General features: G+C 29.8%; 1 protein-coding gene across 2 annotated transcripts in view; it reads left to right on the forward strand.

Moving 5' to 3' along the window:
* The first annotated feature begins 7,430 nt into the window (after positions 1-7,430).
* LOC124357012 (ATP-binding cassette sub-family C member 3-like) overlaps positions 7,431-23,458 on the forward strand; it is a 69,545-nt gene continuing 53,517 nt past the window's right edge. Inside the window, exon 1 of one of the 2 annotated variants that reach the window (XM_046808383.1) lies at positions 7,431-7,885. In XM_046808383.1, coding sequence (XP_046664339.1) covers positions 7,838-7,885 — 48 coding nt within the window. In that variant the 5' untranslated portion in view covers positions 7,431-7,837. Of the gene's footprint in view, positions 7,886-20,131; positions 20,261-23,458 lie in introns of those variants that run through there. The other variant, XM_046808384.1, reaches the window with a different exon arrangement.

Raw genomic sequence — 23,458 nt, forward strand, 5'->3', positions numbered from 1 at the left:
TGCTAATACTAACATGATTTTGTCTCACATTTTACATTTCAATATCAATTATATTTTTTTAATCTTCTATAACTACCTTTTCCTAATATAACAGTTTAGCTATCTAGGCGTGTAAGGATTTTCTCAAGATAACTTGATTTCAAATAAACAAATTAAAATCATCTTTCTCACTTTCTGCAAAAAAATGCACTGCTATTTTACTGTTCAAATTTGTTTGATATAATAAAATTAAAAACATTCAACTTATTGCAAATAGAATATTTAACACAATTATAACGTAGAATATCACATAGAATACATTTTGTAAATGCTATAGTATTGCATTATTCGGCATGTTATTACTTTATGGTGCTATAAATGGTGGTGGGGAGGGGGTTTCAGACCAAGGGGAGAGTATCAGAGATGAATATACACAAACTTTTAAAAAAATTAAAAATGAATTTGAATTCCAGAATGTGTATATTTAAAAGCAATTACCATATGCTTGAGTTTGAGGGGCCAAATCCATAACTCGTATTTCACTGAAGAGGGGTAGATCAACCTTTTCTTTTTTCAATTTTATGTATTATAGATACAATATGTTTTGAAATTTTGATTAAAACGTTGAGAAGCAGATTGACTGACTATCCAGATATTATATGAAACAAAACAGGTTTTACTACTAAATATTCTCCTCATATATTTAACAAAATGCATAAGTTATGTTCCTATCTATAATGTTGCAATGGTGATTGCTGTGAACTAATGAACATATTTATTTCTTAATCTTATTTGGGTAGCAGTCATCTTCGAGAATATCTGAAAAGTGGACTTTAGCAGTAATAAAAATTCCTAAGCTTCACATATGCAATGTGTATGAACCAAATAAGCATTAACCTTCCCACGCGGAATTTATCTTTCAATTTTGACTCATAACGCGTAATTAACTTTACAATTTTTTCTAGATTTTACCAACTCTAATTTTTTTTTAGTTAGTGGTGGCTATTAGGAATAAAAAAATGATACAGTATCACAAAATAATCAGACCCCTATATTTTTTAAAAAATGTATAAAATTGAAAAAACAACATTTTTACTTGAATTTCTAAAAATATTTTCAACAAATAAAGTAATAACAACAAAATAAAAAGGTAATATAATGCTAAATACAACAGGAACACGAACAGTAAATAAGGAAATATGGCAAAACAGCGTTAAACACTAAAATATGCAGTGCCGGGATATATCCGTTTACCGCGTAATGGTTCACCACAGACTGAGGCAAAATTACGCCACGAGGGACAAAGCCACGCCCTCCCACCACTGTGACGCGCCAATGAGGTTCAAACTGTAACATCTGATTTTCGGAACAAGTATTCAACACTCCCTTGAACTCTAGCGGATTCCACAGCAACTACAATTTATTAAATAACACAAAATAGACTTTGAAGGATATATCCGTTTACCGCGTTTCGGTCAAAATTAGGCCTAACGGATATATCCGTTTGCCGCGTGGGAAGGGTTAAGGCTAGGTCTAAATTGGTGTATAATTTTATTGCTACATTTCTTTTATATTTTTAAACATTTTTTTAATAAGAAAACGAGGGTTCTATCACAATAATTCTTTGTAAAAGTTTGAATTGTGACTATCTTAATATACGCCATCTGTATAAACTTGTTGATGTAGATTTCAGGAAGAACATGCCGGATCACATTCCAGAACGTTGGAAAAATGTAGTCCTTTTGGTTAGCATGGGAACATTTTCTAGGGCATCTCAGAAATGCTCAGAGGCACTATTTTTAGACCTCATATTTCTAGCATTTTCTACCATTAACTAGCATATATTTAAAATAAATCATATATTCAATATATTTTACAATTAGCACTGTGCAGGCTGCTTTTTGTATAACGATAAATTATTAAAAACCTTATAATTTATTTACAAGAACATTTGATAATGATTATAAGATTATCAAATTAAACTGTAAATAATTTAAAGGTATTTTTTGGGATTCAATTACAAAAAATAAAAAATAGAAATAAAGCTTTAGTGAGAGCTGAACTAAAAACGAACAACTTATTTTCATATAATCAACTAAAAAAAACATTAAGAAGTGCATCCTCATGTAATTATGTAAGTTTTTAATCTTTATCATTGTTATTACAAATTTAATTATGTAAAGTATAACAAGAACCTAGAAATTTGACATTTGTAACAAAAAAATGACTTCAATAACTTACAATGTAACAATAAGAGTTGTAACTCGATTTTTGATGAACATTGATGAAAATTTTATCAATTTTTTCATGTGGATTTATTAGAAATTATAAAAAAGTGTTATATTTATAATTCTTTTTCTAGTAATTTTGACATAAGAGAGATTTTTTTCCGTGGAACACTTGAGATTATAGAACCTTTTTAACCACAAATAATTCACCTTGAATAAAAATGTTAGGTAACAAGAATTATATAATCTGGTGATTGAATAACAACAGTATACAGTTTATTGATTGCAAATTTATCTCATCAGGTTGTATTTGGCAATAATTTATTGTCATAGTAAACTTAATGTTTAACACATATATACCAATCTCAAATCTAGTTGTATAGGGTTGTGTAAATCTGCAAGTAAGGGTTCTCAATAAAGATCTTTTTTATGTTTGTTAGTAAATATAAGGGGAATGAAGATCTTTTTTATGTTTGTTAGTAAATATAAGTGTGCTGTAGATAATTAAAAAAAGTAAAGATAACAAAACAACACTACCCTTTTCTTTGCTTAAGTTAAAAATTATTAAAGATTTTTTTGGTGAGTGGCAATTAAGATGAATCCACCTTGTCATAAAGGTACATATTTTGGAGATATAAAGTAAGAATAATGTGCTTAATTCTTATTCAGTATTAGTTGTATATTTTTCATTTTTAATATTGCTCAAAACAGGTTTGAGGAAGTACTTGATGAGGGTTCTAGAATATTCTTTCAGGAGATGTAAGTGCAATAACCATGAAGTAATCCTCACAGCTCCTATGTCAGCCACTTCAAAAAGAATAATATTGCACAAATTAAACACTTATAACGCAAGTTGTAGCCAGCAATACCATTCGATCCATCACGTTCTTCTTCTTGTGATATTACCATAAGATATACTATTGTATGTTGCATCTGTGTAATTTATTTACGTTTACAGCAAATATTTATACTGTTATATGTTTGTATTATCATTGTTAAAAATGTTTGTTTTTACAAAAAAATAAAGTTTCTAATTTTAAGGGAGTGTAGATATTATTTCTGTGTCCTCATCCTTATTTAGAATAGTATTTAGCATGATTATTTCAACACCACACATTGTTGTATAAAAATCAAGAAACCACAGTAAATTTCAACAATGTGAGAAAATAATTTATTATTTTTAAAATCATTAAGAGATATTTTTAGCTAAGCATTAGTGAAGCCTATCACTCTAGGGGCTAAAAAATGATATTTCTGCTTATCTGTCCATCCGCATGATATCTCTAATACGAACTAACCTATAGACTTCAAAATATGCATGAAGTACTTGATCTCTATGTAGACCATATTGAGTTTGATAATGGTGAATGCGAATGTCACCCCATGTGATTTGGCTGAGTATTAGTGAATAGTTTTTTATTGGTCTAATGGGTAACCATGATGACAATGACAAAATAGCAGAATAAATCAATTTGTAAACAAACAGTACAATCATATGAAATTTTACATGTGACATATTTATTAATAGAGTAAAAATTAAAAGAATAACAGAGTGGAAAGTCATGTTAGAGCTCTGTTACAAGATTTGATTGATTTTCAAACTCTTGCATTATAAGAGTAGCACCCTCCCTAGCTCACCAAGTTTTATTATTTGAAAACTGCTATAAAACCTAACAATGAAGAAAAATATGAATTTATTATGAAGGAATATATCTTGAGAAAGATGTCATCTGTAGATGTTAAATTTTGCACGAACCTGCATTTCCACATAGGCAAAACTGAGTTCTATGATAGTGCATGTTCAACCATGAAATTTGTATGAGTGTCATTGAAGCCTACCACTGAGTAAGGTGTAAAATTTGTCTATTGTTTGCTGGGAGAATGTAAAAGTTTCTTATGTATATGATTGTCTGTCCATCTATTTGTTTGCGAGACATCTTGAGAATAAAATAAACTATAGGTTTAAAATTTCACAAGCAACCTTTACAAAGCCTGTTATGTGACACGTGGTGTAGTGGCAAACTCCTACTTTGCTATAGTAAAACAGATACCTTAAAAAAATGTTTGCAATATTTAATAAAATCTGTATGAATAAAAGCAAGATGACCACTGGTTTACAAGTATTTTAGAGAACAAATTATTATTTTAGTCTCTACACCAACAGAGTGAATCCGTTACAGAAAGACACTCTGGTTCTTTACATTTATTCTCTACATATCCTTTCAGGACTTTTGATCATTTCTGCTTGTGTTTTTAAGTTTGTAGCAAAACATATTGCAATGTAGTTGTATTCTTTGTTTTTAGTTTTGGAAAATCTTACTAGAGAATATTGGGCTTATAGGCTGTGGCCAAGATGATAATTTGTAGACTATGACTGAACAGTTAAAGGCTAAATTACAATATGTATAAATAAAATACAATACATAAGACATTATCAAAGTTAAACATACATTGGTTCTATTATGCAAAAAACATTTTGAATGGGTTTTAGCAGTTTATAAGTATACATATTGTGTCATGTAAAGTCAGCTACATAAAAGAATTAGAATATGTTTATGTATAAGATTAAAAATTTAAACTTTAATGCATTAGATTAAACAATTAATATTTTATGTAGTAAAAACAATAGATCTAACATTACAAAGTTAAGTCTGACACCTTACTTAAGTCAGTAAAAAGCTTTCTGACAAATTAATTTAAATTCTGATGTTTCTAGAGAAAAGGGTTGTATTGTATAATTGGATGAACTAGTCTAATATTGTAGGCCTGAGCTTTGGCTTGTCCTAATTTCCAATAAAGAACCAGAATGGAAACATTTTACCAAATACTATTACTTCCTGAGACAATTTATTCTACAGGGTTTTTAAGTAGGTTAGCTATAAAAGAACCCTGCATAACTTATTTTACCTGTCAAATGATTCCAGATTGTTAACAAGCTTAAATTAGTACAAAATCTGCCATTAAGCTGGTATGCTGAATTGAAAGGTGGTTACTGGACTTAGTTGGCTTACCTAGATTGGTAGGTTTTGCAAAATGGAAAGACCGAGTATACAGAAGGTAAGATTTTATCTACTTTCTCATCAAAGCTTTTAATATTTTTTTAAGATTATCTAGTATTGGAAACAATATTAACTTCTTTTACATGAGAGCTGTTTATCTTGAAGGAGGCCTAATATGATGGAGGAGAAGCTACGGGAATAAAAGTCTCTTTCTAGATTCTCAAAATTATGGAGGTATCTCTAATCTATCTTTCCCCCATGACATGTGACAACAAAATGTGTTTAACTTGACATAACAGTTCACCCACCATACTTTAAAATAAGTTTTAACGTACTACAATAATTTTAGAGAAATAAATGGAGAATCTCACAGATCCACTAAAATTAAGCAGGGTAGGAGTAGTCTATATATATTTTTTTAATTTAAGAAGAAGCCGATTTCATTTTATGCCTTATTCTGCCCGTCCTCATGGGCCACTAGCCTGTGCGAGGATCTTATCAAACAGAATAAGGGGGAGAGTCGATACAGTACAAGGTCGATGGTCGACTGATAAAAAGTGCAACGGTCACAGACAGGATTCGAAACCTGCGCTATCTCTAACTCAGACTCAAATATATATACATATAGCTACCATTACATCACAGAGGTAAGTACTTTTTGTGATTCAATGTATATTGAAATTAAATTTGGCTATTGCCATTTATACAAATTTAATTAATGTAGATAAAAGTAGTTTGACAGGTATTTGGTCTTCCGATCACATGTTAGTTTGGTTATTTAAACGCATATGTGACAGATACAGCCAAATACAAAATAATTTAATCGTGAAAATAAAAGAAAGTTGCTCTGTGGTGTAATGGTAGAACATTCACCCGCCAAGTGAGAGATCCAGGTTTGAGTCCCGGCGGAGCAAGTACTTTTTGTGATTCAATGTTTATTGAAATTATATATATGTATATTAATTTCAATATTAAAATACATTAAAATCTAGTAATGTTTATATATTGCATGTCATTTTGTTTTAGTAAATAGGCAATTGTGATAGTTTTCAAAGTAATCCAAGTACAAGTTGAAGTAGATAAATTTCCTAACATTAAATTACTTTAAAAAAGAAATTTTTATTAAGAGTTTAAAGGGAAAGCCTGAGTTTCAGGACAAATTTACTCCTTATGAAAATGCTGTGAGAGTTTGCAATTCAATCCTGTTTGAAGTTAAGATTCACTTTAATCAAGAACTAGTGACCAGTGAAATTCCATCAGACTATCTCTCTCAAAAACTGATTACGGTCAAACATCTCTGTAAAATAGCCACTTTGTATAGTAACAATAAAGTTTTTCAGTTGATGTAATGTTGTCATTGGATAGTGAATAAAAATAGTAAAAAGGTTTTCTGGAACTTATAAAAAATATTCATTAACAATTAAAGACTTTTGTGAAAAAATATTATAAAATACTCTTGCAAAACCAGAAAAAGTTTTCTGTCAGTAGATGAATCTAGCTGTGAGTTCTTAGGTTAAACTATGTTGGTTGTTTCTGATTGTCCAACTTAGAAAATTTGTGTGATAATTGTTTTTTATCTGTCATCATAAAAAGCATGTCTGGAAATATTGATATAGTTGCTAATGACATAAATTGTGTTTATTTTTTAAATATAGTATATTATTAACAAGAGACATACACAATTACGATATTCATTCAATACAATCAATAGCAATTTACTGATGAAAGAATTCATAAATGTACTACTACTTTAGGACAACTTCTGACAGTATAGTATAAATTGAAGGCCAATATTGATAATATTTTAATAAGCCACCATTAAAAAACTAATAATAAATCAGAGTTATATTTGCTTATATATTCAATCATGTTTGAATAAGAGTTAATTCAAGGTCAAATTATGTTGTACATCTGATAGGCACAAACATGTAAGATAGTGTGGTTTTTAAACTCCAAAATACTTCTTGTACCTAATGTACAAAAATACAAGTGTATAATATACTTGAATATGAGGACATGCCAATAAATCTAGATTATTGTTCATAAACTGTTCTGTACGTACTTGTTAGATTAACAAGTGACAATGACAATCATAAATAAGATTTGAATTTGCCGCTATTTAAGTTGGCTCGCGTGCAAAGAGTACGACCAATCATCTTTTGTTTAAGATCACAGGGTGTTGTGCAACAGCTTCAGCTGTTTGTAGTTCAGAGTCTGTGTTCCGGATCTGGAATGCTGTAATTTATTGTTTGGTTTCAAAGCGCTTGCGCCTATGCACACTAAGTTAACGGTGTGGCCTTATTTGTATTGTAGGAACTTTGATATCTCTACTTAACTTTTGACCGAAATTAATAGTGTGATAAGTCTATCTGTTTCCTCCGTCTCTTTCTCAGTTCATAACTTGCAAGTGGCTGGTCATTGTTTGTTATTGGCAGTTTGTTGGTGTTGGAAACCTATCTATGTTTTTTGTGAGAAGTTGCACAATTGTCGTCTGCTAGATCACCTGGGTTGGAGGTAGATTCACGCAGTTTTAAAATATTTAATGTTATTTAATCAAAATTTTACGTCAAATCAAATTAAAATTATCAAAATAAGTTTGTTCACAGTGTAATGATTATTTAATACTTTGAAATGAGTTTACAAGACAATGGATCATCATTCTGCAGTTCAAGTTTTTGGGTAAGAAATTTCAAAATGTACTAGTTTTACAATTAATTAATATTTGTTCATAACGCTTATATTTCATGATACAATTTTCCTTAATTTATTTTTGTTACCAAATACCAATATATTTTGGCGGGCTAAAGGGCTAAAGTATTTGTCATTGTTACTGATGTTTTTGTAAAACATACATTTACAGAACACAAATTAGTTTTAACTACAGTTAAACAAATATGGTAAGACATTTTGGAAAGAATTTTGTATCATGGTCAAAAATGGACTAGGAAATAAACTGGCAGCTCTAGTTGATTACACAACACCTCTTTAGAAAATGGTTTTAAAAGTGGAATATATTTCTATTACAAGACATTGCATTTTTGCCTTATCTCACTAAAATTCAATTCTAGTTTTGAGGTTCAGGTCACCAAATTTTGATACCTAACTGGTTTTTAAAAATAAAATTTGAATTTGAACATTGAAAAATTACATGGTTTGTGCAATTTTAACGTGTGACTACATGCACCCACACACAAAATTTTTAAAATGTTTTGTGCTGGGATTTTTCCCTCCAGAAAAGGTGGAGAGTTCTATAATCTTGTCAAATACAGTGGAACCTTGATTTATCAAATCTCAAGAGGAAATATAAAGCTTTGATACATTGAGAATTTCTACATAATTAGGTTCTATATATCAAGGCTGGTTGGGGCAGACGGGTAGGGTCACGATAGTGTGCAGTGTTTCTGTAACCTCAAACTCCTCTCCGATCATAAGCAATTTGCTAACATGTTTGTTGTCACATTTTGAGAGTGAGCAATCTGCTCATGAATGTCCTGCCTGTAAATGCTGTAAAGACACTAATTTTATTATGGTTTTTAGTTTAGTATTATATGAATTATTTTTGTTAATTTTCTAAGGCATTATATAAACATATGTAATAGTATAACTTTATTGTTTTAATATTATTATTCTAGTAGTTTAAAAATAATGTTAATTACATTTTGTAAGGAAGTTCATTTAATTTAGCTATATATATGTAACAGAATATTTCAACACTGTACTGATGCATTATAAAATATTATAGCGAAAAAGTAATATTACTCAATCAAAACAATTATATAATTGTTTTATTTATCAAAACTTTTTATAGTTTAGGCATTCTAATATATACTCATTTTGTTAGTAATTGTGAAATTATTACTTTTTCGGACCTGATCCATGTAAATGCCACAATGCTAACATTGCAAGTTCTCGTGTCATGATAGAAATTCGCACAAACTGCAACAATTTGCTATCAGGACATGCTGCGTCGTAGTCAAGTGAAAATTTCATTATAAATTGAGAAAATATTTTAAAAGTTATATTTTTTATAGCATTAACTATACATAATAAGATAATATACTTAATAAGTTGTTGATATAGAAATTATTATTGTAAAAAAAAATTAATATTAAAAGTTTGAGAGACAAAGAAAACTGACTTGAGCAAATTGTGATATTGTGTGCTATTATGGAAAAAGTAGGCGTGTATTCTTGTGTGTAGAATATTGATTCAGGTGTATATATTTTCCATCTTCAGTTGGTGAAAATAGTGTTTAATAAATCTGTGGAGATTTGTTATTTGTATTTCGTTATGTTCCTGAGGAACATTAATTTTATATCTGCTTATTGACTGAGCATTAGCGAAGCCTATCACTCATGCGGCTTGAAAAATTTCAATTTTGTGTGATCATCCGCACGATATCTCAAAATCAAACTGATCTATAGACTTAAAGTTGTGCATGAAGCTTCATCTCTATAAGAGGAATACTGAGTTTGGTAATGGTGCATGTCACTCCATGGGAATTGGCTGAGCATTAGCAAATATTTGTATATTGCTGTTATGGTTAACCATGATGGCAACAAGAAAATAGCAGAATAAATAAATTTGTATACAAGCCGAGTGCAATCATATGAGATTTCAACATGACATATAAACACATGTACATTATTCATATAGTAAAAAGAAGAAAATATTAAAATTGATTTGACTTAAGTGCACTCTGGTGTGTTGTAGTAACTACCTTACTGGAACTTTTAACACTGCTATGAAGCCTAACTTATTGAACAAAATGTGAATATTTATCATGTGGCAAGATATCTTGATAAAGATCATCTGCAGACTTTAAAAAATTTTTATGATCTTCATTTTAATTCAGACAAGAATGAGTTCTATGATGGTGCTGTTCAACCATGGAATTTGGCAAATCGACATTTTATTCTTTCACTTAGTAGGCTGACACAATTTCTTTTTGTCTGCCGGGGGATATAAAAAATTCTTTTCTGTATGGTATCTGTCTATCTATCTAACCACAGAACATCTCAAGAATGAAATGAGATAAATTAGAAATTTTGCATGGAGCCTCAGAGAAACCTGTTACGTGACACGTGGTGTAGCATATTTCTACATGGTTAATTGAAATTGTTTTACTTTTAAAAACTGAATGAACTTGAAAAACATTCACGTTAGTTACTGGTACTAGTGTTTCTAGTTTATTCTATCTATTACTATGACATACATTATTTCATATAACAAAACTATGACAGGAATTTTGTTATATATGTAGAATACTCGGTTACTCCGTTGTGATTTTGAACTGTGTGTAAAACATCATAGTAAACTCATTTGTGCACCGGATTGGACAATAAGAACATCTCTTCGTCTAGATTACACTGGATGGCTGCTGGGAAAACCATACCGAGCTCTTTTATGGTCTAGATGTCTCTAATATGAATAAAGCGATACAAAGAGTTTGTTTTGAAAGTTTTCATCATAGAATTTTGTTAAATCTTTTCAGACGGACATGGATTCAGATTCTGGGAATCAAGTCTGTGACAGAGTCAGATTTCAGATTCTGCTGTAGGCAGAAGCGGAACTGAAGCTAAACTCAAAATTTGCGTATTACATTTTGTAAAATTTTTAAAGCTAATAATTTTGTAAAATAAAAGTAATATGACTTTAAAAAGCCCTTTGTAGTTAAGACTACGGTATTGTGTCAAAACTTTCAAGAGACTATTTAAACCCAGACTTCAAATCCATGTGTGACGAACAATATTTAATACTAAACATAACTAAACTGGAAGTTTTATAGTTACAGGGTGGGTGCCATTTTTTTAAATATATAACAGAATGAGTAATCTTAAAATTTCATTAAAAAGCTTTTCTGAATGTTTCGGATTTTTACTAAAAATATGGGTTTTTCTATAAGAAAAAGCCTAGAACATAAAAAAAATTAAAGGTCTATAACTGTACTTATAAGTGATATGAGTATGTATATTGATAAAGTACTTTTGGTGTCTGTAACAATACACCAAATATTAAATTATTTTTGGTGTAATATTAAATCTGTCTGTAATATTAAATTATAATGGCTCAGACCAGAGCACAATATACGTTTTGAAATTATTGCATTTTGAATTAAGCTTAAAATAATAGACACAATAACAGTAAACACGGTCTCTTTTTGTTTCTTCAACATTTTTACTGATTATTCAGACAATAAATGTAAAATTCTCCTTCAATTTAGAATGAAGGTTAAGAACAATTCTGCGATTGTTTATGTATTGATCATACTAAAATAAGAAATTTTGTACAACTCTATGACCAAAAAATAAGATCATTTTTGGGTCTTTGGGGGTTTTTTATTGGGTAAAAGTTTATAGGGCCTCAACCAAACCATCACAAAAAACTTTTTTAGCCAATGTAGCTCTGGAAATGGCCCCTCTTTAAATCATAACAACCAAGACAAAATTCCAGATTAATTTTTACAATTTATGCATCAAAACGTGCAACATTTACCCTCACGGTTGGAAATTTTAAGAATTAATTTGGACGAATTAAAGCCAGACATCATGGCAATTTCTGAGCACAAAAATGAGTGAAAACGAACTAAATATATTACAATTCCGGGTTATAATAATATGTTCTTATTATTCTAGATCTTCAGTGGGCGGAGGAGTAATGATATTATATCCAAAACATCTCAATACTAAAAAAATTAATAATTCCTTCTCAGTTCAAAATTTGTTGATTGACAAAATATTTTAATGCTGTCTGGTTGAGGTATTACTAGAAAATTTTAACTGTGTATTATGCTGTATCTACAGATCCCCAATACCAATGTTTTTCCACAATTTTTATGTCAAATTTTTGAAGTTTTTATGTTCTATTTTAACTAACAAATACAAAAATGTAAGATTAACTGGGGACCTGAACATTAACGTTTTAAAAAGAAATAATTATTACAAAGACTTCGTGAGTGTACTTAAATCACAAAAATTTAGAATATAAAGTTGACTTTCTGATAAGAGTAACATTACAATCAGAGACAGCTATAGATAATATAATTAGTAATATTAAAGATTATGAACAGCAAAGTAACAGGACTCATAACACACATCTCAGACCATGATGCTCAATTACTTGAGATCTTTAACTTAAATATAAAAAAGAAAACTTCAAAAAAATATTGCGGAATTTTAATCCAAATAAATATTGTTACCTTTAGTAAATGTTTATCTCAGGAATCCTTTATGGAGGTATATCAGTCAACAGTTAACACTAAGTATGAAACCTTCTTAAATATTTTTATGTACCATTTTAGTAATAGTTTCCTAAAACTTATGGTAGATATCAAAGATAAAAAAGTGATCAATGGATCACTGACGAAATAAAATGTAAGAAAAACAAAATCCATCAACTTGAAAAAGAATTTAGAAAAAATAAGGATGAACATTCTATAGTTTTAATTAAACATTCCAAACAAGAATTAAAAAACTGTATAAATAGGAATAAGAAACATTTTTTTATAATAAATTAAGTAATTCTAAAAACAAATCTAAAATGACTTGGAACCTGATTAAAACTGAGATAAATAAAGAATCAACTGCAAAGCATAATATTAACATTGAACAAGAATGGAACTTTAGTAAAGAACCCCTATTCAGATAGCAAATTTATTCAATGATTTCTTTGTATCAGTAGTTGAAAAAATCTGTTTTACCAAAGATTCCTCAGGGTAATAGTAACTTACTGTTAGAAGACAATTTTTCAACCCAATCTAGGTTTAAGTTTAAAACCATAACAGAAGAAAATCTTAAAAAAAATAGTTAACTCCTTTGAAAATAAATTTTCTGCTGGCAATGATGATATTTCCATTGATATTGTTAAAAAAAGTCCTCCCTGTTATATTGAAACCCTTATTACATGTGATAAACTCTTCTATTATCTCTGGAATATTCCCTGAATCATTAAAAATTGCTAGAGTAATTACCATTTTTAAAAAAGGAAATCCTAATGATGTGTCATGCTATCGTCCTGTGTCATTGCTACCCATCTTTTCAAAAAATACTTGAAAGAGTTGTTCACTTTCAGTTAGTAGACTATTTAGTAGAACACCAACTCCTAGATAAAGAACAACAGGGTTTTCAGTCAGGTCGATCAACAATTACTGCAGGAATTGAGTTCATGCAAACAATAATCGAATCAGCTGATAGAGGGGAAAAAGTTTTAGGTGTATTTTTGGATATGACTAGAGCCTTTGACAGTGTGTCTCGTAAAAAAACTTTTAAAGTCATTAGAAAAAACTAGGGATTACTGGAAAAACAATTGGAATGGGTTGAATCTTATCTCCAAACTAGACAGCAGTATGTTGAGATTGAACATTCAATGTCAGAATTTTCAGAAAAATACAATTACATCCGCAAGTTCAATTCCCAGAGACGAATAATTAAACATGGTGTGTGCCGCAGGGGTCTGTCCTGGGGCCTCTCTTGTTTCTTTGCTACTTGAAGGATTTACCTGGAGCAATCCCTGTTGGTATTACTATTTGTTTCTTTGCTGACGATTCGAATATAACAATATCAGGAGACACTAAAGAAAATGTTGGAGTTTCATCATTTATTACTTTGTCAATTGTCAAAGAATTTTTGGATCATAAAAGTCTTCTACTAAACTCAAGTAAATCTAATTTTATATCATTTTGTACAAAACAAACAAGGAATAAAAATAAACCCACAAGTAGTTATAAATAACGAAATAATAGAAAAAGTTGAAGTAACAACATTTTTTAGGGCTTTTAATTGACGAAAACCTAAGTTGGGACAAGCACACTGATCATGTGGTAGGCAAAATGTCAACAGGCTTATTTGGTCTGAGACAACTGGCAAAGTACTGTAGCTTGGAAACATTAAAAATATATATTTTTCTTTAGTTTACTCACATATTGCTTATGGGATAAGCATATATGGAAACAACAAAAAAGTAAAATTTAGATAGAATTTTAATACAACAAAAGAAAATCATTAAGAATTATGTGCAAAAATTAAAAAGAGAAGACTCAGTCAAACATCTTTTTTTGCTAATCTAAAAATATTAACTGTATATGGGCTCTATATTTTAGAAACTATGACTTACGTAAAACAGAACTTTGACCCGATTTTATCTGTAAATAATCACATTCACAACACTCGATTAAATAGACAGGTTGAAACACATCATTTAGATTTTTTTGAAGAAAAAACTAAATATATGGGAACAAAGTTTTTGTATATGCTACCAAGGCATATTTTACTGGAAAATAGTTTACGTAAATTCAAATCTAAAGCAAAAGATTATTTAATAAATTTAATCTCTTTATTCGCTAGATGAATATTTTCTCAGCTAGAAAGTAAGCAATTCTGACCTAACTGTTGTAAGGAACCTAGGAGGGGTCATTTCTATGTTTGGTATAAAATAATATATTTTAATATAAATATAAATCTTTATTAAAGTCCTATCTAGTATTAAGTCTTTGACCGTTTGTAATTTGACGCTATTTATTGTAACCTTTGTACATAATATGAATAAAGAATGTTTGAATCTTATTACTGCAGTATCCTATTAAAAGAGGACGAGTAGTGTAGCAAGTGATTAGGGTTTCTGGCAACAAGAGTGAAGGTTCTTTTTAAGATTAAATGCAATGAGGGATTTTCTCAGCTAAGGGTTAAGGAAGCAAAAGTAAAGTTACAATGTTAATATTAAAAAACAAGTTAGGTTTGTTTCATATAAAATCAAATTTATTTTATTCCACCAAAACATAAAATATAGTATGTAATCTTTGCTATATGTCAAAATAGAAGCAACACTGTAATCCTCAGTACTCAGCTGGGATAAGCTATGAGCCGGTTCAGATTCCCTCTGTTCAATTCTTTAATTCTAAGTTACAAGTCATACTCTTAACTTAAAATTTCAAATCTTAAGTCTTGATTGGTTTGATATCAATTTCTAAGAAACTGAAGTTTCTATTATGTACTCAATTTCGACCTTCATGTCTTCTTGGATTACATAAAGAAGATCTCATTTCATGAGAAATTAATTATTTTAAAACCAAACCTTTTGTCGTCATATTTATTCTGAAAAAAACTTGAGTCAATAAATCTACTTTGTGCTGTTTATTTAAACTGATTGTGCTGCAAAATAGTCTAATGAAATATTCTTATTGAGCAAAGAGTAATACATTATTTGTTAACATCTATTGTATGTGAAACTTTACAAAACATCTATACGCACGCGTGCACGCGCACACACACACACACACACACACACACACACACACACACACACACACACACACACACACAAAGTAAGTTTGAATAGCATTTCAGTTAAAAATATTTTACAGGTTCATGGGACTCATTTATTGATGATTTTATTGATTATGGTATATGACATACAATCAAAATATGAGTGGAATCCAGTTTTTTTATTCTAATTTTGAGAAAAGTTCAAGATATATAGTAACATGGCCTTGAGATATCATGATATAAATACTCAATATGAATCATCAAGGTTAGGGTTCCAATCAGTTAGTAGCTGAGACATTTTCATAACCTTGGCATACTCAGATCTAGTACAAAGGGTAGAACATATGCAGTATTTTGTTTATATTGAATGTATAAATCATAATTTGTGTGGTAAAAGAGAAATAGTTTCTTTAACAGCTATTATTAAGTATTTTGCTACTATGTAAGTAATACCTTTTTTATAATCCTAATTCATCAGTTATTTAGGCAACAGTACATTAAATAAGGGTTATTATCTATTAATTAGAAGAGCACATACAGATTCTGTGTTTACGGATGCTAATGTTTTACAGAAATGTAGTTTTAATTTAAGAACTCAATTGGTTTGTTGAGTTTAATTTTAAAATTGGTTTTAGGCAGCATGTGTGCAGTTTCGTGTTCACTTCAATATTAGTATTTAAAACAATATACATCAAGATTTGACGTGTTAACGTTATAAATTCAAATTAAAAAAAGATAAACATGCAGTATGATAAATATGAACTACCTTGAATTTTATTTTAGTAATTTTCTATTACCTAGGTATCCATTTATATCATAACACTATTATATAATGAAGTTTGTTATTATTTAAAATATATAAATATGATTCTGTAGCGTTTATTAAATATGTACATATTATATCCATTGAGAATATTTTCTAAGCGTAATTCTAAGCGTGTTTGTCAGAAGGTTCATCAAGAAAACTTTTGTAGAATTATCCAAAAATTAGTGCCTAAGTAATAAAAAAATATATCAAGCTTGATTTTGAAGCATCATTCTTAAGTAGTTATGACTTGTGTAGTTCTTTTAGAAATGACTATCAACTACTACAGATTATGCTGTGTCAGTTTGCTTGTCATGAGCTGTTTTTGATTGGGAGCCGATGTTGTAACAAAACCTCTCTACTTAAATAGCTTTTGTCATCAAATTGTGTTCAAATATTTCCTCATCAAATTGTGTTCAAATATTTCCTAAGGCCAACGGTCGTTATAAAGATACTGGTTATATAAGAGTTTGAATTATTTTATGCTTATTTGAAAAGGAGTCTAATTGTTAGATAACTTACAAATTAAAATTGACTGTATTATTCAAAACTTTGGTGCAAACCATATAGATACACTTTCTTAAAATCTGTTTGAAAAATTGTAATAATTACAGTACAAGTTATAATAATACATACAATATATAGTAGTACAGTGATAACATTCATAAAAGATTAATAAATGTTAATGCGCACTCACAATTCCACATGCATACAAACACAATGCAATATAAATTTAGTCAATTATAAAATGTCCGTATCATTAGTTATTTTATTTAGAGACATTTTCTTTTCAATTTTTTTCCTGGAGAAAATTTCCTAGAAATTTCAAGAAAAAACAGGTTGAGTACTTATACAATAGAGATTCACTCTCAGCTCCTGGACTAGAAGAAGAATTAATATTATTCACTGAATTTCAGAATAGCAATTCTACTCCATTTTTCTTATTGGGGTTTTGGTAACTATTACAAAATCTGCTCTCCACTTTTCGAGATTATGCTAGAGTTTGTAATTGAAATTATATATTAACAGTATTTTATGGATTGACCAAATTGGTTATACACTAAACAGTACTACAATTCAAAGTCTTTTAAATTTTGTTTTATTGTACAAAATTTATTTAACGTTTGAATGTTTTATGTAATAGAAGCAAGAGTAAAGATCTTGGTTGTGACACTTTTCTAGTGTAGATTTCATGTGCAATGATATATATAACTGATCATAGATAACATAGTCTGTGGTTGCTACTAGTATGTGATAAGGGTTTTACTGTCAATCTGAAGAGTTAGATAATGGCAGTTTCACTAACATCTAATTTTAAAATAAGGTTAGCTCAATGATAACACAGTTTATATGACACCATTGAATTATCCATATGCAGTGAGAAAGGTGGATTGCACTACCAACATTTTTTGCCCAATGATCAGGATTACTGGAATTGCTAGAAATGCCATCTTTAAAAATGATAGTTTAAGAAATTTAAATGATTGTCTGACTACCAACTCAAATCACAATGTATGTTGATGTGTAAAATTCTCCTCAATTTTACATGTAGAAGACTAATGAACATAAAAAAGTTATGCATACTTCAAGAAACATATTTTTCCAATTTTAAAAAAACATTATCTGCTTAACGTGTTGATTAAATGAATTGATTTACTACCTATAACTAGCAGACAAAACATAAATCCTCTGATTTCCTCACAAAAGTATCAAGCCAAGATTACTTGCAGTGTATAAAAATGATGTGTACATTTTTTATCTTTGCTGTCTTTTCAGGGGACATCCCTACCTGTTCCATAAACCATACTTAACGGTTCACTGTTTGTTTTTCTGCCATGGCCTCTGCAAATTTTGTTACATAATATTATAGGTTATAATTATAGTTACATAATTTAAACTGTTATAAACATCTGAGACAAGGAGATGTAAATTCATGCTATTAACTTAATTCCTAGATTTGCGACTAAACCTCTGAAATCTAAATTAGCGTAGTTAACAGTTGTTAATACTTATTTACTATCAGTATAACATTCTGAATCTAGTCCCTGTTGTAATATGGAGTCAATGTGTTAATAAATTTAACCCAAGAAGGTCTATTAAAAATATACTTAAAGAATGATGAAGTGCTTTATTTCAATCAAGTGATTATCAGTGCATTAACAATATATATGTATGCACCAAGGAAATATTTTATAGTTATAAACTTTTTAAAGCCGGTTTTATAGATTTCTTATTTGATTACTTACATATAATCTAGAGTTAACGATTTAATATATAGATACAGTACCGGTAACTCTATAAGTAGGTCTTAACTGAAAGCAGATGAATTGTGTATGTTTTAAAAACTCTCAAACTAATCTTTTTGTACTTATTAGTTTATTTTCTTTTTAAATATATAATAGTTATTATTTTTATCTAAGTAAAGTTTTAATGTTATGGTCCAATATAATTACACCACACTATAATAAGAGATGTATCATTGCAAGCATGGGCTGTGGCAAATAAACTGTTGTTTAATGCATTTAGGCCTCAGATATATTGCTTAAACTTTGCACGAGTAGAAAAGATTAGTTTCTTGCGATAAAACACAATTTTAAATCTAAATTAAATTAAAGTGATATTTAACTAATTAGTAATATTTTTCACTGTTCTGCCATAAAATTAGAATTTCTGGCAATATTCTTAACTTTGGTTTAATTTTGCAGTGAATGCCATATTGAAAACTTATAAAATGTATGTATATATGATCAGACAGGATATTCAATGTAGGCGTGCTTTGCTATTGTATCTTGTAGGTTTTACCTGTAAAAAACGTTAAAAAATAAAATAACTTTTTATTTCCAGAACATTTTTTTAAAGATCCAATATTGTCAGTTATAATGTTGTAAAGTTGACAGTTTTGTAATTGGCCTTAAATAGTCTCAAAATGAAACTTATGTAATGTATGATTAGTCAAAGCTGGTTGATGTAACAACATGCTAAAAATAATGAGGAACAATTTAAATGTGACGAATCAAATCAGTGTTAATTTGTTTGTATTTCTGTAGTTACCAGCATGTACTAAACTCTGTCATATAGCTAAAAATATCAGTTTCCCTTTTCTTCAGTCTGTACATAGTCAGTAATTTTAGATCTTCATTAAAATTGTCACCATATTTTTCTTATAAATACAAAACTTAAGTTCATTAATCAAACCAGTTGAACCCAAAGGGACAGTAGCCAGGAAAGATATCAGGATAAACCATCCTTCTCCCCGAAATTTTGGAAAAATAAAATATTTTAAGAACAGGAAAATATCAACAGACCACAAAAATTACCTTAAAAAGTTGATAAAGTATGCTGTAAATTATAACTCAATAATGTAACAGGTCAAATTACGACATTTGAATATTCGCGGGGAATTGGCAGACTGTGACGTCAGTGAATCAGCAGACTGTGACGTCAGTGAATCACATGTTGTTGTCGGAATTGAGATTTATTTAATTAATAACGAAGAAATTTATTGAACTTTATATGGGAATAGATTTGATTAATTAAAATGAAGTAAACATAACCAAAATTCGTGTTTTACAAAAGCACTAAATAGAATTACGCAGAAAAGCCAATTGTGGGATAAATGACTTGTATATTGATGACGTCATAAAGCACATGTTGCTAAAAATTTAAATAAAAAGCTTTGAAAAAATAATAAAAAGAAAATAAGAAGACTTAAATTGATTAATTATAGTAAACGTGATAAATTTCGACAATTATAAGAGAAGAATCAAATTATATTTATTCGTGAAGACGCTGATTTGAACGGGAGAGGGGATGAGTATTGTTTTGAATCGGTATCCGTAGTTTTATACGGAGATTCCTTCTTCTCTTTCCAGATTTGAAGCAAGGACGTTGTGTGGATTCTCCTGGGATAGTAGTGATCTGTAATATGGTGTATTGAAATTTTAATGAAGGATGGGATATTATTTTAGACTCTTAAATTATCAAAGCAAGGTGAGTGGAATTTTATATGTATGGACAGTGTAACATGGAATAAATTAACGTCAAGGTCACTTAATTTGACTTTTCTTTGAATATCCCATTTATAAAAAGTGTGATAGGAACTTTAAATGGAGTGATATTAAAATTTTTAAACACTACTCAACCTATTTAAAAACCTGAGATAGACATAGACTTGTTGTTGGTGACAACACCACATACATTCAAATTTAATAGTAATTTGGTATTAAGTTGGAATAGTGTCAGTTAGCTAACATGAAGTAATTTACATCACCAAGGAGAGGGAGCACATTTTAAATAGTGATTGGCAGAGAATTGGGACAGCAAATTGTTTATCTGGAAGGTGGTAGAGTTTTAAGCAGTACCAAGGGGACGCAGCTAGTTTTGGGCAGATTTTGAACAAGATGGCGACCAACACCATCCGGAGCAAAATGGTATAGCAACGTGGGACTGGTAACAAAAAGGCGCACAATTACATGGGGCGTCAACAACACTAAAAACCGACACATAGCAAATTGACACAACTACGAGGGGCAGATCTCTCTACAAATTGACGCAGTCAACGTAGGGCGATCCACATCAAATTGGAGCTGCAACGAGGGACTTGCAACAAAATACCGCAGCCAACGTGGGGCTGACCCGCGGCAATAATAGCAATAAATATGTAACTATTTGGTTAATTAATGGTTGATTAATGGCTAATCTTAGATAACCCAACCATACAATCGGTGACGGATCAATTAGAAGTCGATTTAATTGCCTCTGTGGCGTACCTTTCATTGCATTGTGCTTGATAGCACAGTTATGATGTACTACTGCTTGTTATTGTACTAACAAATAAAATAAATATTAATACCTATAACGTTAGATAGAAATATAATTTTTCATTATGAACAAATGTTTAATAAATAATTTTAAATGAGGGAAGTCCTTCTGGCAACGCTTATACTGTTACCTCTTATTTTGGTGTACAATGAGTTTTACAATGTTGGTCAATTCATGATGAGCTGCTGGGATATATGAAAGTGCTGTATTTAAAGTCAGTGCAGTTGTGTCTAACAGAATGTATGTAGTTTACTAAACAAAAGACATGAGTTCATTTACTGGTTATTTTTTGTAGAAAATATGAATTAATTAAAATTTTGTTCATTGTAAATGTAAATGACATAAGATTTTTGTTATTTTTCTTCTTAATGTTGAGTACCAGGCAGAACAGGAATACAAGATGTTGAGGAGTATTTAGATATTCAATGGACAGACGGAATACAGAGCATAATTAAAATTCTCAAGGAAATCTACATGATGGGTTAGACCGATTAGCTGCTTTTAGATGATCATTGCAAAATGAGTTGAGTGTTGTTTTTCGTAATCTAGGTCTTTTAACAGCACTAGCATGCACACATTTCATTTCATACACAAATGGACATTTTAACATATGTTGTCACGATGGACTAATAATAAAAATGCCAAAATCACAAGTAAATGGCGAACTAAGAGAACTAATTTTGTACGATTAAAATTTTATAAAGAATATAAGGCAACACAACTGTGTAATGGCGTTCATATCACATCATGCTGTACAGAAAGAGATTCCAGGAAATTAACCATTTTTGTTTTAAAGTTCAAGTACAAATTCATCGCTATCTGTATTACTTTAAATGGTTAGTTACCATTACAGCTAATAATAATTCATTAATACCACAGTTGCAGCTAATATAGTTACCACAAAATGAGAATTCGCACAATAATTAAAATAAAATGTAATTGAGCACCATGAGCATAACCACGGCATAGAAAAATATTTAATAGAAAATATCTTTATGGATATCAAACAATTCAACAAACATAATGCTGATCAAATCATTGAAGTTTTTAATTCCACTGAGGGGGAGCCACCACAAAACCGTCACATAGTAACGGTAGTTTATGGACCGTACTTTTGTCGGTTATGAGCTCTCACTGCAACCAAATGGTATATCCTCTTCGTTTTCCTCATGGAGATCCCTGGATGGGATCCAAAATTGATATTTGATTACAGTTGGAGACATATTCATCACTCTTAAAACAATTTCAGCAGTTTCTTGTAGACATATACATTCAAATGGAAGTTGAGTGAGTGAAATACATGAGAAATCACAAAGAAATCAAGAGGACATCAGTCATAACTGCCTGTCAAGAATTACAATGGTCACAGGACTTTGTTTGAAATAGAGCTCAACTTAATACCTTGCGGCAGCTAAAATTTATTGTCGTCTTACCATCTTTATATTGAAGGTAGCTCACGTAATATGATTCAAAAGTGGCAAAATGCCATGACAAACAACTAAGTTTGGGAAGCCAGATATTTATTTAATAATAACCTGTAATTCACAATAGCCAGACATAATTTCATCAATAACTGGAAACAAGTTTTCAGCAGATAGATTGTTCTAGAGTATTCAAAGGTAAACTTAACAAAGTAAAAGGAACTCATTAAAAATTACGTTTTTGACGTGGTGATTGCCTGTATCTATGTAATTAAAAGGATTTTAAAATCATGGTCTGCCACATTGCTATATGCTATTGATTTGTGCTGAGGGTCAGAGTTCAGAGGACCAGCTCAAATTGATTGATTGTGTTTGAGTATCAATATTTCTGTAGTTGAATTAATTCCCTAACAACCTACAAGTAGTACTTCAGGCTGATAGATCAAGACTGATAGTAAAATTAATAAACTAAATATAAAGTTTCATTACTACCAATTGTATCAATTCCTTTACATCTAAAAATAAGAAAGTTTCCTTAAAAAAATCATTGTTTTGATCTATTTTAGTGTTTTAAAGAAACATTTGTAACTAGTTTGTTAAGAATTCTTAAAAATTTTAATGTTTGTTATTTTTCTTTTACATCCTTGCCTGTATAATGTATTCAAACAAGAAAATGTTACTAAAGTAAAATTAGCCTAAAATTGGACATCTGAGAAAAAACTTTGTTATTTCCGGGACATAGCCCTTTCTTAAACCTATTTGGTATTTCAATCTCCCCCCCCCCCCTCTGTAATTTTTGTTTGGCTACGCCAATACAAGGAGAGAAGGTTCTATTATATAAATCATATAAGCGATTATATAACAGGTTTTGATAATGATACTTTTTATTCCGAATTTATAGATCAAGGCTCGATTTCAATCAAACAAGACCGGAGAGGTCAATGTT

This window comes from Homalodisca vitripennis, chromosome 3, assembly GCF_021130785.1.
Source record: "Homalodisca vitripennis isolate AUS2020 chromosome 3, UT_GWSS_2.1, whole genome shotgun sequence".
Lineage (NCBI taxonomy): Eukaryota > Metazoa > Arthropoda > Insecta > Hemiptera > Cicadellidae > Homalodisca > Homalodisca vitripennis.